This window comes from Pantherophis guttatus, chromosome 1 (assembly GCF_059756535.1).
Source record: "Pantherophis guttatus breed Tessera chromosome 1, ASM5975653v1, whole genome shotgun sequence".
Taxonomy (NCBI): Eukaryota; Metazoa; Chordata; class Lepidosauria; order Squamata; family Colubridae; genus Pantherophis; species Pantherophis guttatus.
In genome coordinates this window covers 123,278,475-123,296,190 of record NC_142063.1, presented here as the reverse complement: position 1 = coordinate 123,296,190, position 17,716 = coordinate 123,278,475, and the positions used below count along the sequence as shown (strand labels likewise).

The following is a 17,716-nucleotide window of genomic DNA, read 5'->3' as shown; positions in this document are numbered from 1 at the left end:
TGAGAGAGGGAGACAGGGAGAGCTGCTTCCCCATTCTCTTCACACACAGGTGTAAATCCAGGAAGACTTAATTAATTTAAGTCAGTGGAGAGAATAGAAATAGGACATCACTGTGATAATGTTCTTCTGTGTTTATTGAAATGAGGAAAGCAAGCAAGGCTTGTTGACACAGTCTCTGAACCGCAGCCTCTTTGGGGGGGTCTCTTTGCACTTCTGTTTCTGGGAAAGGGATGCAGTTGAAGGGAGCATCCTGTGAACTCAGCCAGCGTCTGAAATCCTCTTACTGTAGTTATCAGAAAGAAATATTCAGTAGCTGCCGAGGTTTGGAACTGTTTCTCAAAGCCAAGGAGGAAATAATGGTGGCAATAAGCTTTCAAAACCTCCCACTGCTTTTTTTTTTTCAAACAATTTTGAGGAGCGTTTGCATAGATATCAGACTTTCAGGGTTTGGAACTCTCTTCTGTAGCTTGATAACCAGGATATCTTGTTGCCAAAAAAAGATGGATAGCCTTCACCCTTTCCTAATTCATTGCCTTTGAGCTATGGGCACATATAAAATACATATTGTTCTATCTGTGAACAGGCTTCTCTGCTCTAAACAATCCTTATATTTCTAATATAAAAATGAAAGCTACTGAACCCTAAAAGTTTTACTTTTAAGTAGGCATGAAGTAAGCAGGATGTGGTGGCTCAGTGGCTAAGATGCTGAGCTTGTTGATAGAAAGATCGCCAGTTCAGATGTTTGAATCCCTAGTGCCGCGTAACGGGGTGAGCTCCCATTACTTGTCCCAGCTTCTGCCAACCTAGCAGTTCGAAAGCAGGTAAAAAAAATTTAAATAGAAAAATAGGGACCACCTTTGATGGGAAGGTAACAGCATTCTGTGCCCCTTTGGCAATTAGTCATGCCAGCCACATGACCACGGAGACGTATTTGGACAGCACTGGCTCTTGGGCTTTGAAATGGAGATGCATACTGCTCCCTACAGTCAGGAACGACTAGCACATATGTGCGAGGGGAACCTTTATCTTTATGCATGAATAAGATTGCAGAGGTAAACTGCAGAACACTCAATTCATTATTCCCATTGGCATCCTTCAGTCTCAAAAAACTATGGTATCAGCTCTGGAAAGAGGTCCTAAAACATTATTATTCTGAATTCATTATTCAGGTAGTTATTTAAAGGATACTTGGCTTGGTATATATCATTATTGTGTTGCTCTTTCCCCTTTCTTCTGGGTTTTCTGGGTATAAGTTGACCCCTATAATGGGAAATCCCAGGAGGTGGCAAATGTCTACCAAGTGTGAAGTGGATTATTAAAAACTAGATAATGACCCATGCTCTGTTGGGTCATCATTTCAGAGATATTTCCTTAGCAAAACAGAATCTCCTGGGTGGGGAAAAAAGCAGAATCTCCTAGGTGGGAAAAATGCAGCGGGAACAGGAGTGACTTCCAACTTCCTGCTGGCTTCCCCATTGAATTTCTTTCTAGGGAAGGAGCATCAGAAGTCTTCCTTCCTTCCTTCCTTCCTTCCTTCCTTCCTTCCTTCCTTCCTTCCTTCCTTCCTTCCTTCCTTCCTTCTTTCCTTTCCTCCCTTCCTCCCTCCTTTTCTTCCCTCTCTCCTTCCCTGCCTTGTTCCTCCCTCCCCATTCTTTCCTTTCCTCCCTGTCATTTTACCATTTTCTCCTTCCTTTCTTCTCCCTTCCCTAGTATGTCAGCTTCTCTATTTACTTTGCTTGTGAGACACTTGCAGGGAGAAAGCCAGTGGGAAAGTCAGCAGGAAGTTGCCACAAAGACCAGCAGGCGGTAAGTAGCTAGTGTTGGGTGGGGGAAGGTGCGGGTGTGTGTGCAGTCTGGAATGTTACAAAGGGGCTGGATGAGAGGTGCTGCATTGGTTGAGAAGAAGGTGTGGGTGTGTGCAGATGCCTTGTGCATCAGAGAAGCTGTGGGTGGTGTAGGTCAGATGAGTGCTCAGGGGTATGTGAGATATGCTATTAGGTTGGATAGGGCATGTGGGAGCATGAGAAGAGTCAAGAAAGATATTTGGGAGTCATGGGGTATGTTAGAAGTGTCACACTTGTTAAGTAGAGCATGTGAGGGGCATAGGTGAAGAAAAATGTGTGGGGATCACATGGGCACTATCCTGTCTCAGTCCAAGCTCACACTCAAACCCAAGAGGCAGTTGCAAACTTCCACTCATAACAAGTCACAAAAAGCCATGTGCCAATGCATGCAAAGTAACCAAGTTTCCACTACTCTAGCAACTTGCATAAATAAAGAATTTCAAGTCCTGGGAGTAAGACACTAGAGCGGTGAAATAGTTTTGGAGTTCAATGCATAAAAGAGATTGTTGGGTTCCAAAATCATGAGTCAAAGAGGCACTCCTAACTCAAAGTTCATCTTAAGTAAGAACAGCCTAGTGTTAAGGCTCCGACTGACGAACCTAAGCAAATCAGAGCTCTGAGACTTGGCTCCTTCTCAAAGGTCATCTTTAATGAGTTCATCATATTGGCACAGCTTCAATGGAAAACCAATTCTAAATCTTTCCCACAGTTTCAGCATAATTAAACTAGGAAATAACCTCATCCCCAAGTGTCACAGGCCATGTTGGCCAATTGGGTTAATTGGTGGGATCTTCAGGCACTCCTTCCCCAACCTTATATGTTAACAATAGTGATGACCTTGGTTCTCATGAGAAACCTCTTTGTTGTGTTTACACTCTGTGCACAATTATTAAGCAAGTTGTATTTTGGAGGATTAATTTTATTATTGAACAACTACAGTGCTCTCGGTCAATCCAAAATGTTAATAAATCTCAAACCGGAATATTTAAGAAAGTAAAAATGAGGTTTTGGCTTTCTTAGGAGAATATCTATGTGTGCATACTTATTGGGCAACTATCAGCGTGCAGAATTATTATGCAACTAAATGAAAAATGAAAATTTTCCCATCTCACTCATTTATTTGCATTGTTAAAGTGAGAATAATAAACAAACAACTCAAAATATACAAATAAAGATTTTTGACAGTTCACAAAAAAATATTAGTGACCAATATAGCCACTCTTCTTTTTAGTAACAGTCATAAGCCTTCCATTCATGGAGTGTTAGTTTCTTGATCTGTTGATGATCAACTTTTTGTGCAGCAGCAACCACAGTCTCCCAGGCACTGTTCAGAGAGGTGTACTGTTTTCCTTCACCATAAATCTCCTGTTTAAGAAAGGCCCACAAGTTCTCAATAGGGTTTAGGTCAGGTGAGAAAGGGGGCCATGCAGTGGTGGGATTCAAGTAATTTAACAACCGGTTCTCTGCCCTAATGATTTCTTCCAACAACCAGTTTGCCAAACTGCTCAGAAAGTTAACAACCGGTTCTCCCGAAGTGGTGTGAACTGGCTGAATCCCAGCACCGGGGCCATGTCATTATTCTTTCATCTTTAAGGCCTTTACTGGCTAGCCACACAGTGGAGTACTTCAATTAATGCAATGGACCATTGTCCTGCATAAAAATCATGCATCTTGAAAGATGCAGACTTTTTCCTGTACCACTGCTTGAAGAAAGTGTCTTCTAAAAACTGGCAGTAGGTTTGGGAGTTGATTTTGAGTCCATCTTAAGCCTGAAAAGGTCCAAGTAGCTCATCTTTAATAATACTAGCCCATACCTGTACCCGACCTCCACCTTGCTGGTATCTGAGTTGGAGTGGAACTCTGTGCCCATTACTGATCTAGCAACAGGCCCATCCATCTGATCCGTCGAATCACTCTCATCTCATCAGTGCATGAAATCTTTGAAAAATCTGTCTTCAGATATTTCTTGGCCTAATGTCGCCATTTCAACTTACGTGTCTTGTTCAGTGGTGGTCGGGTTTCAGCCTTCTTTACCTTGGCCATGTCTCTGAGCACTGAACACCTTGTACTTCTAGGCACTCCATATAGGTTGCAATTCTGGAATATGACAGCACATAATGGATTCCTGGTAGCTTCACATTTGATTCTTCTCAGATCTTTGGTATGCATCCCAACACGTTTCTTGTGACCCTGTTGACTATTTGCAACAAAACATTTGATGTTTCTGTGATCACACCCCAATATCTTAGCAATTTCAAGAGTGCTGCATCCCTCTGAAACACTTTTTACAATTTTTGACTTTTCAGAGTCAGTTAAATCTCTTTTTTGGTCTATTTTGCCTGAGGAAAAGAAGCTGTCTAATAATTATGCACACCTTGATGTTGATCTCCTTAGGCCACACCTTCCCTCATTACACAAAACACATCACCTGATATGCTTATATCCACTAAGCATTCAAGTTTATACAGCTTGGAGGTGGAAAATATGCATAAAATGATGGTACAGTCAAAATATCCACTTATTTATTTATTTATTTATTTATTTATTTATTTATTTAATTTAATTTAATTTAATTTAATTTAATTTAATTTGTCTGCCACCCTATCTCCATAGGACTCAGGGCGGCTCACAACAATTAAGAAATACAGTCCCAATCCAAATAAAAACATGTTAAAAATACACATTAAACACATAAAACACGTTAAAAATAATCAAAGCCCCCATCAGTCCAGGCTGGGCAATTTGAACAGCCATGTTTTTAGTTTGCGGCAGAAAGTGTGAAGGTCAGGGGCCAACTGGAGCCTGAGGGGGAGTTGATTCCAAAGGGTGGGTGCACCCACAGAGAGGCGGGGGTCTCTCTGGTGGGGGTCGCCAGCCAACATTGTCTAGCCAACAGCACCCTGAGTAGGCCCTCCCTGTGAGAATGCACTGGGTGATGGGAAGCTGTTGCTGGTTGCAGATGGTTCGACAGATATCCTGGGCCTAAGCCATGTAGGGCTTTATAGGTCATCACCAGCACCTTGAATCTCACCCGGAGGGCAACCGGCAGCCAATGAAAGTCGCGCAGGAGAGGTGTAACATGGGAGTATCGGGACCCTCCCATCACAACCCACGTGGCCGCATTTTGTACCAGCTGAAGCCTCCGAGCTGTCCTCAAGGGCAGCCCCAAATAGAGAGCATTGCAGTAGTCAATACAGGAGGTGACTAGTGCATGAGTAACTGTGCGTAGGGCATCCTGGTCCAAATAGTGGCGCACCAGGCGAACCTGGGCAAACGCCCCCCTGGTCACGGTTGTTATATGATCTTCTAAGCTCAACTGTGAGTCCAGGAGGATATCCAAGTTGCATGCCCTGTCTACAGGGGGTAACACCTTACCCCCTATAGCCAAAGATGGGACCTCTCGATCCCATCACTTGCCTAATAATTGTGCACACAGTGTAGTCATACATTCCAACCTCCTTCCCCCTTTCCCCCTCTGTGTGGCAACTGAAGAACAGAAAGATGTTTATGGCTAGGTTCAGTTCAAAGTTAACATTTGGTGTGTCTCATTTAGAAAGACAGGGCTGCTTCCTCACAGGTAGACATCCTCCAAGGTCCCTTCCAGCCTTATGATTTTATAATTTCTTTTTCTAGCTTTTTTCTACTTGGCACTCCCCCCCCTTTCATTTCTTCTCTGGCTGCTGAATGTGGTAAAATTGGGGGATAGAGTAGAGGGATGGAGAGCATAGGTTCTTAAACCTATTTAGGATTCTTAATGTTTTTGTTACCCTCATTCTTTATCAGTTCATAAATTCATGTTTCTTTCGCCCGAGAGACACTGTTTTAATACAGTATATATTTTAAAAATCAAATTTCTTAAACAGAATGTATTTTGGGACATTATTTGCATCAACATATACATATGTATGTAAATTTCTCCTTAATATATGTATTTCTTGATCAGAAAATTTACATTACAGCCTGTTGAAAGGTATAAACATTGAAAGAAAGCTATATATTCATCTGCATATTGATTAGAAAAGTGTTCACATTAAAATATAAATCAAACAAATTTACCTCTGTTTCTGTATGAGATATTTGAGAGTTATTTCAGCAGTAAGTATGTTAAGGAAATCTGTAATGGATTTGTTTTGCCTCAAATGATTTGCTCTACCAAATGAAATGCCATGAGGTCATGGGTGACAGTGCAGTAAATTATTGATCATGACTGCTAAAATATTCTTGGAAAATGTTTAAAAATTAATATTAATATATATTTAGAAAAAATACATAAAATATCCTATATTTGAGGAAATTGATAGAAAACCAAGTGGAACAGAGAAAAAAAAACATTCAAAAAGATAAGTATTAAGGTAAATGTACAGAGAACTGGTGCCTTTCTTTTAGTTGCATGCATAAAATATGTATCTAAAGGAATAGGAAGGCCAAATATACACCATAACAGCTGCAGATTTCAGATTAGATTCTGAAAATCTAATAACCTAATTCACGGTCCTTGTCCCCAGACCAATGCAAAGGTTTATGAAATGTTATTGGGCTTTTTCATTTATTTGCTTAATTTATTAGTCAATTTAGCAAGGCAGTGTATATTACTATTATTATGGTTGGTTGTATAGATAGCCAGACATTTAAACTGTAGGTGGCATTTTTGTCCATTTATCAAATCCTTTCCAAGGACCTGGGATAGGCAGAGGTTGTTATTTAATAATATTAAATATATTGTTGCAGGAATGCACGTGGTTCTAAACAGAGTTAAAGTGATTTTGTCCTTGCTGATGCTATTTAAGAGATCTTATTATGATTTCATATCAGAAGAGGATAAAAATCTTAATCAAACAAATAATAAATAGCAATCATGTCAAGGAAATACCAAGGCAATTATGTATTATATGAAACATACAATCAAATGCTGCATTGCAGATCAGTCTGCCCCAAGATCTGATGATGAAAAAACTAGAACTTTCCTAAATGACTATCAGGTTGGAGACATATGTACTTATGACATATGTGGGAGTGCTATTCCAGAGGGCAGGAATGGTCACAGAGAAGACTAGTCCCCAAAGTCCCATAAGACAATGCTATCTGGAGCATGTTGACCCTGCAAGACTTTTATCAGAGGGACATAAATAATCAAAGAGAAGCAGCCCTGCAGGTATTTAGACTCTAAGCTATGAAGAGCTTTATAGGAGACAACCATCTTCTTAATTTGCACCCATAAATAAAAGTGTTACAGGGACTAAACAAGGGATAACCCCTGCCATTTGACACCAGCTGTAGGTCTGACTGGTCTTCACAGCATGTCCTTGTGCATCAACAGTAGTCCAAACAAAAAGTGATCTCATTTGGAGTACCTGCTAATTCAGGTATGATTGGCATGCAAGGTGAATCTGTGTTAAGGTCATGTTATACTTAAAAAAAACCTGCAGCTTGGCATTGTGTGGATGTGATATCAACAGAAAAATAAGTCAACCTTATCACTAAATTTAAGCCTTAATATGGGGGTTGTGCATATTTGCAGTGGGACTCTATCTTAGCTTAGCTATGCTTATCCCTGTCCTCACTGGAATCTTCTCGCCTGCCCTCCAGTCTCCATAAATCTAATCTCTCCCAAATCTCCAAAGAGTTACATTAGGCTCTGAGAACCACTCGCCGTCCAGTTCACATCACCCAACCAGTGGTAAAATGTAAAATTTGTTACTACCGGTTCTGTGGGCATGGCTTGGTGGGGGGGTAATGTGACTGGGTGGGCGTGGCCAACTTTTTTTTTTTTTTTACTTTTAAAAGCATTTTTTCTACAACCTCTTCGGTCGAAGAAGTTATAAAAAAAATTCTTTTAAAAGCCTCTGATGATCCAAGCTGAGCCACGCAATTATCAGAGGCTTTTTTTTTTTTTTACTTTTAAAAGCATTTTTTCGTCTGAAGAGGTTGTAGAAAAAATGCTTTTAAAAGTAAAAAAAAAAATCTCTGATGATCGTGCGGCTCAGCTGGGCATGGGGGGTGGGGTGCAGCGATTTTTGCTACCGGTTCTCCGAACCACCTGCCACCATCGCTACCGGATCGGGCGATCTGGTCCAAACCGGGAGCATTTCATCCCTGCACCCAACCCTCATCAACCAGCATGTGTCCCAGAGAGTTGCATATGATTAACACTCATCTTCTTAGGTCCAAAACCTTGTACCAATTATCTACTCATTGGTACTCAGTCTTCCTCTGCCACCACTGCTCATGATTCTCCAAGACAACAAACTACAATAGTGTTTCACCAGCATCCCCAACCTGCCAGCCTCACTATAGCTGTTCTCTAGTAAGTGAATAAGATCCTCATCAGCTTTGGCTATCATATCCATCACATCTAACAGGATCCCAGCCTGCCATCATCTGAGTACCCAGGTCACTATATTGCTATAGAATTGCATGAAACCAAAGACAAAAACCTCCTAGAATGCATATGGGTCAATATAAAAGACAAAAAGAATGACATGCCATAGGTGTATATTATAGGCCACCCAATCAAGCAGAAAAAATAGATATCCTTTTTGCCAACCAATTATAAAGCCCTAGTAAGACCACACCTAGAGTACTGCATCCAGTTTTGGTCACCACACTATAAAAAAGATGTTGAGACTCTAGAAAAAGTTCAGAGGAGATCAACCAGGATGATTAGGGGACTGAAGGCTAAAACATACGGAGAACGGTTGCAAGAACTGGGCATGGCTAGTCTAGTGAAGAGAAGAGAAGGACCAGGGGAGACATGATAGCAGTCTTTCAATGCTTAAGGGGCTGCCACAGAGAGGAGGGGGTCAAGCTGTTTTCCAAAGCACCTGAAGGCCAGACAAGGAATAATGGATGGAAACTGACCAAGGAGAGATTCAACCTAGAAATGAGGAGGAACTTTCTGACAGTGAGAATAATCAACCAATGGAACAGCTTGCCTTCGGAAGTTGTGGGAGCTTCATCACTTGAGACTTTCAAGAAAAGATTGGACTGCCATTTGTCAGAAATGATGAAGGGTCTCCTGCTTGAGCGGAGGGTTGGACTAGATGACCTATAAGGTCCCTTCCAACTCTGTTAATCTGTTAAATCTGTATCATTAGTCATTCCAAAGTTATTTTGGGAATTTGAAGTTCCCAAATTACTTTGGGGTCCCAAGAAGAACACATTGTAATAGTCCATTTGAGATATCAGCCATACATACATGAGTGCAGCCAAGCCTGACCATATAAAGTAGCAATGCATCTCATTTGTTATGAGTGAGCTGCCTGAAAGCCCAGAATGTTTTTGAATAACAGTTACTTGGGATCAATCAAGGGAAATGGAGTTTTGTGTTGGGAAATGGTAAATTATTGCCAATCTTAAAATCCTGGGTGAAAATGAACACTATTTTTATTTCATTTTTGCTATTTTGCTATATTTCTTCCTTTCTTCCCTCCTTCCCTCCTCCCTTCTTCCTCTTTATTATGGTAAAGAAGTCAATAACAGAAAGGAGCCTTGGTAGTACAGGGGTTTAAGGCACCCTGTTATTAAGCTGGTTATTAAGACCAGCTGCCTGCAATTACTGCAGGGTTCGAATCTCGCCAAGGCTCAAGGTTGACTCAGCCTTCCATCCTTTCTAAGGTAGGTGAAATGAGGACCCAGTTGTGGGGGCAATAAGCTGACTTTGTATAAATATACAAAAGGATGAAGGCTATTGCTTAATGCATTGTAAGCTGCCCTGAGTCTTCAGAGAAGGGCGGCATATAAATCAAATTTAAAAAAAGGGGGGGGGAAATCAATTCCATTATACTCCTAAAATGAAAGGACAGAATATATTTCCTACTGCACTAAAACTCAAGTGTGATGTTGTCTTGCCATCAGCCAAGGGTCCTTGAGGTCACCACTTAATAGCATAGGTTGGCAAAGCTTCCTACTTCCATCTGAAAGTCAGCCAGAACAATGGTCTGATCCAGGGATCTCAATTATCTCACTGTACAATTTCCTTGTGGGGAGTGTGGCACAGTAAAATTGTCTGTCCATCATCTGTCTGTCTGTCTGTCTGTCTGTCTGTCTGTCCGTCCGTCCATCCATCCATCCATCCATCCATCCATCCATCCATCCATCCATCCATCCACCCACCCACCCACCCATCCATTCATCCATCCATCCAGCTATTGTTATTTTTCACCACATCTTTGTTGTACATGGTTTTTGGAAACCAATGGCTTTGTTTTGTTTTGTTTTGTTTTTTCATTGCCAAAAATAATCATGCAAATCCTATTAATGTTTCTGCTATAGCAGCATCTCTCTTGAAAATCCGCTTCTACAGAAATCCATGGATTTTTCTTCCCTTTCTTCCATAATACTATGTTGATCCATATTGACCCAGAAAATAGAACAAAAATGCAATATAAACTGTAAAATCATAAAGTGATGGACTCCTAAAATTACTCGTAAGACTCCAAATTTACATATTCATACAAATTGTTTTTCACCCTGATTCAGCTGATAAGAACAATTGGGGGTTTACTTGTAAATCTCTTCGGACTGCTGTGTGCTCCAGTTTTGTTGGATATCTTGGTTTGAAAATGGAAAGATTAAATTATTCCTTCTTTTGAATTAACACTTTGTCAAAGATACTTATTTTCATATTCCATGTACCAATATATGTAACAGAAACATCAAGCTTCAGATGAAACAAACAAAAAAACAAAAAACCCCACTCACTTTCTTATCTCTTTTCCCTTTCATTTCACCACAGAAGACAAGATCTGGACAGTAGTGCAGCACAATAACACAGAATTGACTCATGTCCACGGATTTGATCCTAGGAAGCCATACACCATGAACTTCAGTTACAATAGCAGTGTGGATCAGCTGGAAGCAATAACAAATAATGCTGAATATTGTGAACAGGAGACAATTTACCATTGTAAAAAGTCACGTCTGCTGAATTCCCCAAGTAAGTGCCATCTATTGAAGTCTTTCTGGGTTTTTGTTTGTTTGTTTTTATATTTATTGTTTTAATGTCTGTAATATAACAATATACATATTCTCAGATAAGATCAAATAATTGAAATGAGAGCATGGGTAATTTTATTCACTTATTTATATTCTGCCTTTATTATTTTTTTATAAATAATTCAAAGTGGCCAACATACCTAATGCTCCTTCCTCCTCCTATTTTCTCCACCACAGTAACCCTGTGATGGGTGTTAGACTCAGATAGAGTGACTGGCCCCAAGTCAATAATAAAATGATAGAAAGTATAAAATAATATAAAACACTTTAAAAAGCAATATCTTAATAGCAAATACTATTGTTAGTGACACATAACTTTTAATTGATCTTTTAAAAGCAACTGCTGTACGGTCAACTTGCTCCATTTACTTAAGACAAATTACCGGTAAGAGAAAGTGAAAAAGAAAACTCAGAATCTTATAATTATAAATAAAAACTATTGATGTTACCACACATAAATCAAAACTGCTCTTACACAGGGCTAACACATCCATGTTGAAAAATCCAGGTGACCCACTAAAAGGCAGCAAAGAGATACAGAAACACTAATTCTTTTATGACTACTCATGTTCTTAATTTAAGTAAATACAGTCTTTTCAATATTTGTAGTAGACAAAATTAAAGCTCTTTCTAAGTAATCAATAGGGCAGAATAGCTAATAATTATGGGGAGTAACAGAACTTCAATCATTAAGGGAGAATGGTTATAAGCACTCTTCACACTTACAACTAATTAGCATGTAATTACTGTTTGGGAGAGCTCTTAAAGAGATAAAGATTTTTTTTCCCAAAAAAATGAAGCTAGACATGTTTATGAAAAATGTGTTATTATTCATTTGCAATTTAATACTTGGCAGCTGAAATCAGGAACTCTTGAGATGGTTTTGACTGAAATATTAAGGATATCTCACAAAGGGATTTGATATTGGCTTAACAAAACCAATCTTAACTTCTAGACCAAACTGGATGAACTTTTTTTAGATCAAACAGGGCTTTTCTTCTTCCTTAACTGGCTCATTAATTTAGCTCTATATCTTAAAGAAAAAAGTGAAATCAGACCTAAGCTCTCCAGCTTAATCACAAAACCAAGGTAAAGTGGTTAAAAATAAAATAACAAACCAATAATGATGTGTCAAAAGTGCTTTTCTATGTGCTTCAAATGATAATTCTCATGCTATCATCCCAAATAGTATTTGTCAGTGGTCTGTATCAGGTGTTGCTATATGAAACATGGTCTCCTGCCTTCTGAGAATATTTAATGGTTGTCAGATGCATCTTCTACAATGTATTTATCACTTGACTAATTAAAATTTTCATTTTGAAAATGATTGCCTACAACCTATTCATGATGCTGCCTTGTTTCTTCCCAGCAAAGCTGACACTTTTTTTTTTCATAATTTTTTTTAAAAGTCATTTTACATGGAAGGAATCAAGAAATATGTAATGCAAATATATAATTGTCATCAAAGGAGAAATGTTAAATGGCTTGGAGTATGTTATTACCAGAAAATACTTGAACTGATATACATAAGTGGTTCTTCAGAAAATGGGACAGATATTTTCAAAGTTCAAAGGGATGGATTAATAGCCACCTTTCTAGCCTTTATTTATGCAATCAAAGCTCTGCGTATCTTACACTGCAGCAAGATGCTCAGATTGTTTAGGTTGAGGGATGCCATTAAAAAGCTATTTTGGGACTCGAACAAATGTGATCATTGAAAGCATGCGATTTACGGGTAGTCCTCTAGTTATAACCACAATTGAGCCCAGAATTTCTGCTGTTAAGCAAGACAGTTGTTCAGTGAGTTGTGCCCCATTTTACAACCTTTATTGCCATGGTTGTTAAGTGAATCACTGCAATTGTTAAGTTAATATCAGACTTGTTAAGTGAATCTGGATTCCCCATTGACTTTGATCGTCAGAAGGTTGCAAAAGGGGAACACATGACCCTGGGACACTGTGTTCATCATAAGTATGAGTCAGTTTGCCAAGCATCCAAATTTTGATCACGAGACCTGGGATGCTTCTGTGATAATCACTGTGAAAAATGGTCAGTGTTCAGTGCTGTTGTAACTTTGAATGGTCACCAAACAAATGGTTGTAAGTCAAGGACTACCTTTATTATATATTCTTTCTTTTATTCCTTTCCTTTGTTGTTTGACTTAGTTCTTGGCTCCTAGTTTGCTTTCATCTTGCTCTAATTCCCTCAGTTTGATGCCTTCTTCATCTTGCTAGGTAGCAGAAGCTACCACAGAAAACCAAGATAAGGAAAACTGTTCTAATCTATGTGTTATAATAGCTTTCAGGGTTTTTTGTTTTTTTTTTCCTTTGCGGCATCTTAAACTGTTTTGCCCTTATTGGTATTGGATGTGCATTTCTTAATTCTTCAATTCTTTTCCCAAACTTCCTCACTTCTGCATTGGGTCTGCCTTGCTGCTATCAACATGGGTCTCAAAATTAAATCCCAAAAAACTTGTCACTATTGGTGCTTGTTTGTCTGTTTGCTATTTCTTCTCATCTGTTCTGCTCTGAGCAACTTTGTCTTGCTCAGTGAATTTATGAGGCCATGCACACACTTCTTTGAGGGGAGAATTGAGGATTTCATGTAGAAATGTCTTCTGTCCATCCACATTTGGGGACACAGATAGTTTGATTGGGAAAGATGGTTGCTGAGGAAGGAAGGAAGGAAGGAAGGAAGGAAGGAAGGAAGGAAGGAAGGAAGGAAGGAAGGAAGACAGGCTTTGGAATCAAGTTTTCTTACTATTTGTCCAAAAATGCAGATAAAACATGTTGTTGACACCATAAGAATTTTGACATTTAAACCAAAATCTCCCCCACCCCACCCCATAAAATAGTAGTAGCAGTATGGAATGATTAAAAAAAGAAAATCCATATTCTTTACTCTGTTGATTGATGGATGTTATACTCTGAGTTCGCTTTTCATGAAAAAGAGATTTAAATTCATGTTATTCAAAGTAGCTGTGATAATATGTTTTGTTGAAGACTGTATTTAAAATCACAAATCTATGAAAAGATACAATAAGTATTAGGTAAATAAAATAATTTAAATTAAAAAAAACATAAAATTGTTTTAAACTAAACCAAATTAAAATAGGCAGATTCCTCTTCTGTAATGAAAACTGTTGGGGACATTGCTTTTCACTGAGTGGAAGTTTTGTTACATTAATGGGTTGCTGAAGGCGGACATATTTTTCCACCACAGTCATAGGATGAATTCATATCATTCAAATCAATACTTTCTGTACACAGTATGTTCATAGGAAAAAAATTACAGTTAAATACATGATTGATAAACATTTCCTCAAATCAGATTTGACTCTTGTGACTTCATGGACAGATCCATTAAATTTTCTTGGTAACTATTTTCACTGTATTTTCCTCCTTCAAATATGCCTACTCAATGCTTCCTCTAAAACCCTATTATCTAAATATAGTTTAATCTCAACATATACCCCCATTGTGATTTTTAACACAGGAATTACAATACATTACAAACCTAAAAGGCAGTAATTAAATCCCAATGGCAGTTAAGAAGCATAACTGTTAAGACACCCAATCGACAGAAACATACCAGTGAATTTAGACTACACTAGAATTCACAGAGCACGTCCCTCAAGCAACTTTTGTGTTAACATTATCCATTTGCAAGAGCATCAGCTAAGGAACATGTTACCACTTCTTAAACTGATTAACAACTTGCAAGATGTAATTTAGCAACAATGTAATTTGGAGAAAGATTCTTGAAAAATTATTTTTCACCATCTTGCGGTGGCTAAATGTTTGCTCTAGTGTTCTCATGCTTTTATGCTTGTGTGATATTTGAATTGATATTTGTAGATTGATTAAGCTTTTCAGGATTTGATGGGTGGATTCAACTAATTGTTGGGGTTATGTTGTTCAAGTGCAATATTGGTCTATATGATATGGTTCTGTGTTTAAGTGAAAGATTCACTGGTTTTTGTAGATGTTTACATTTAAAAAAAAAATTATAGGACATAGAAAATGGATATTGCATGCATTATGAAAGACAGCCTTTCCAGTAATTATGTAGCAATCACACACCTCTTTCTGAATATTAGTTATGAATATATTAGTTCATACTAGTTCATATGATTAATTTCCCATCTGATTTCCTATTTTAAGGAAATGTTGATTAATGTAAGAGAACTGTAGGAATGTATGGGTTTTCCCTCCCTGTCTTTCTCTTGTACTTTTATACAAATCAAATAAAAGTTTACTTTAAAAAAACTGGAAAGAGCAACTTGATAATTGTTGACAATATTTGTTTTTTGGGTCAATTTTATATAGGGAGAATTACAACAAAGCTTAAAAACAGTTAAATTAATAAGTAGTAAAATATTATTATGGTAAAAAATTCAAAATCTACAAAAATGAAGTTGAACAAGAAGAAATATTAAGTGAGAAGATGTTAATAATACAGGAGTCATCTCAATTCTTCCCTGGTCCACTGGAATACGAATGTCTGATAGATTTTGGAGGCCTTCCAAAGGTCAAAAGTGAAGAAGCCAATCTTACTTGGGAGAAAGAGGGCACCACAGCAAAAAAGTCTCACTGCTTAGGACCCAGCAAATGTAGATCTCTAGATGACAGGACCAGCAAGCCTTCTTTGCTGGATCTGATGGGATGAGCAGATATCATCAGGAAAGGCACACTCTTAGATAACCCATTCTCATGGCAAGTAGGGCTTTAATGATCAAAACTAGCACCTTAGATTAGACCTGGAAACAAACTGGTAACCAGTGCAGTTTGTAGAGCAGAAATGTAACATGTGTTCTGCTAGAAGCATGTCATCAATGCCATCGAAAACTACTAAAAGGTTAAGTACAGCAAAGATTGCTGTACACGCCCCAGAGACCATCAAAGATTTATCCTACACATGCCAGAGACCATCAAATTTAAAAGGATCCAGATAATCTCCTTAAGTCCTGTGCTTCTCAATTACTTTTCCCCAAAAGGGTGGGTTAATACTGAATGAACATTATCTAGTATAAGAGGAGCCAGCAATGGTTTCTAGAAGAGAGAGCAAACCAAGGCCTCCTTAAGAGCTGAAGGAACAACAGCCTCAGTCAAGGAAGAGTTCACCACCACTAGAACCCAACAAACTGAGTGGGAGGGCATGGATCTAAAGAGCAGGTGGCTTAGCTCACAGTCTGGAAAATCCTGTCCACTTCCTCAGAATAGAAGCTGTCTGTAGCAAACAAATGTCCACAAGAATGATTAGTATGTAGTTAACACTGTCAAGCAGTGTTTCTCAACTTTGGGAACTTTTAAGATACACGGACTGCTGCTTGGGGAATTCTGAAAGTTCAAATCCACATATTTTAAACTTCCCAAGGTTTAGAAACATTGCTATAAAGTAATGGATCTTGTAATACTAATGCTCCACTGATTATATTCCTTGGTGTAAGTATTTTGGTATGTACTGTAGCCTTGATAGTACAGTGGTCTACGCACCCTGTTATTAACACAGCTGCCTGCAATTTACTGTTGGTTCGAATCTCTCCAAGGCTCAAGGTTGACTCAGCCTTCCATCCTTTCTAAGGTAGGTGAAATGAGGACCCAGTTTGTGGGGGCAATAAGCTGACTTTGTATAAATATACAAAAGGATGAAGGCTATTGCTTAACGCATTGTAAGCCGCCCCGAGTCTCCGGAGAAGGGCGGCATATAAATCAAATTAAAAAAAAAAAATCCATACATCTATTTTTTTTTATCACTACATTGATTAAAATGGTAATTATAGCTATTCTGTCTTCCTGAAACATTTTAGGCTTGATTGCCAAAAGCTCAAATGACTTGGTTTAAATCATCTAATTTTGTTTTAAAATATAAATATTTTTAATTGATTGTAGATTTTACAGGCATGTTTTGAAGGAACCATGCAGGTTATGGTGCCTACAAGGCATGCATTATATGATGTTCGATGATACAATGGTATTTGATAATGGTAATGCAAAGGAAAAGGAAAAGTCACTGAATGTGAACAATCCAATAGAGAAGATATCTTCACAGAATATTTTAGAGTACTTAAGATACTAATCAAGATGCTAGTTTTATATTTTATTAGAACAGCCTTCCCCAGCTTTGTGCTTTCCAATATTCTAAGAATTTTAATGGTAGCATATACTGTAAGGAGAAATTCAGGTTAACCAAGCAGATGGAAGGAGATAGAGCAATTCTTTACAAGTAGAATAAGCTGGAAAGCAGACACACATAATTGGATCTGGCTGTTGTCCAAACAGAGACAATCTTTTATAGGCTGTCCAAGTCAAACGTTGCAACTAAAGTGCTTGCATAGAGAGTCATTTTGTACCTCGAAAGGACATCATAAGCCAAAGAACCTTGCAACTTGTAGCTCCCATCTGGCTTCTCAGATGACACAGAAGAGCAGAGATTTAAAATTAAAGCATTCTAGCACTAGTGGCTGTTGGTCCATAACTTTTGCTGAAAAAAAAGATATGTTAGTGCAAAAGTAAGTTCTTGCATGGTGATTCTAAAAATTGAAGAAAAGGAAAGTTTATTGCAGCTTTCTCAGATTTATTTACATGTGGAATATATAATGTATAGTAAGAAAATTGACTATATGCAGGGGTGTGCTGAAGCCAGTTTGTTTGTCACATAAAAGCCAATTGTTGAATTTTTGGGAGTTTTGTGAACTAGCTGAGTAGAGCTGAGTGCTTGACCACAATGAAGTTAGCAGAAGCAGTTGTTACACATTTATTTAATACACATTTACACATGTTTTTAAAGTACAGTCAGGGATGGGCTTCAAAAATTTTAGCAAGGAGTTCTCTGTCAGTTTGCTGGGTGGGTATGGCCATGGTGGGCGTGGCCTAGTT

At 38.4% G+C, this 17,716-nt stretch overlaps 1 protein-coding gene across 2 annotated transcripts in view; it reads left to right on the top strand.

Moving 5' to 3' along the window:
- Window positions 1-17,716, top strand: part of CNTNAP5 (contactin associated protein family member 5) — a 414,934-nt gene that overhangs the window by 293,568 nt on the left and 103,650 nt on the right. For both annotated transcript variants that reach the window (XM_060687892.2, XM_060687893.2), the window contains exon 13: window positions 10,579-10,779. In XM_060687892.2, the coding sequence (XP_060543875.1) occupies window positions 10,579-10,779 (201 nt within the window). The remainder of the gene's footprint in view (window positions 1-10,578; window positions 10,780-17,716) is intronic.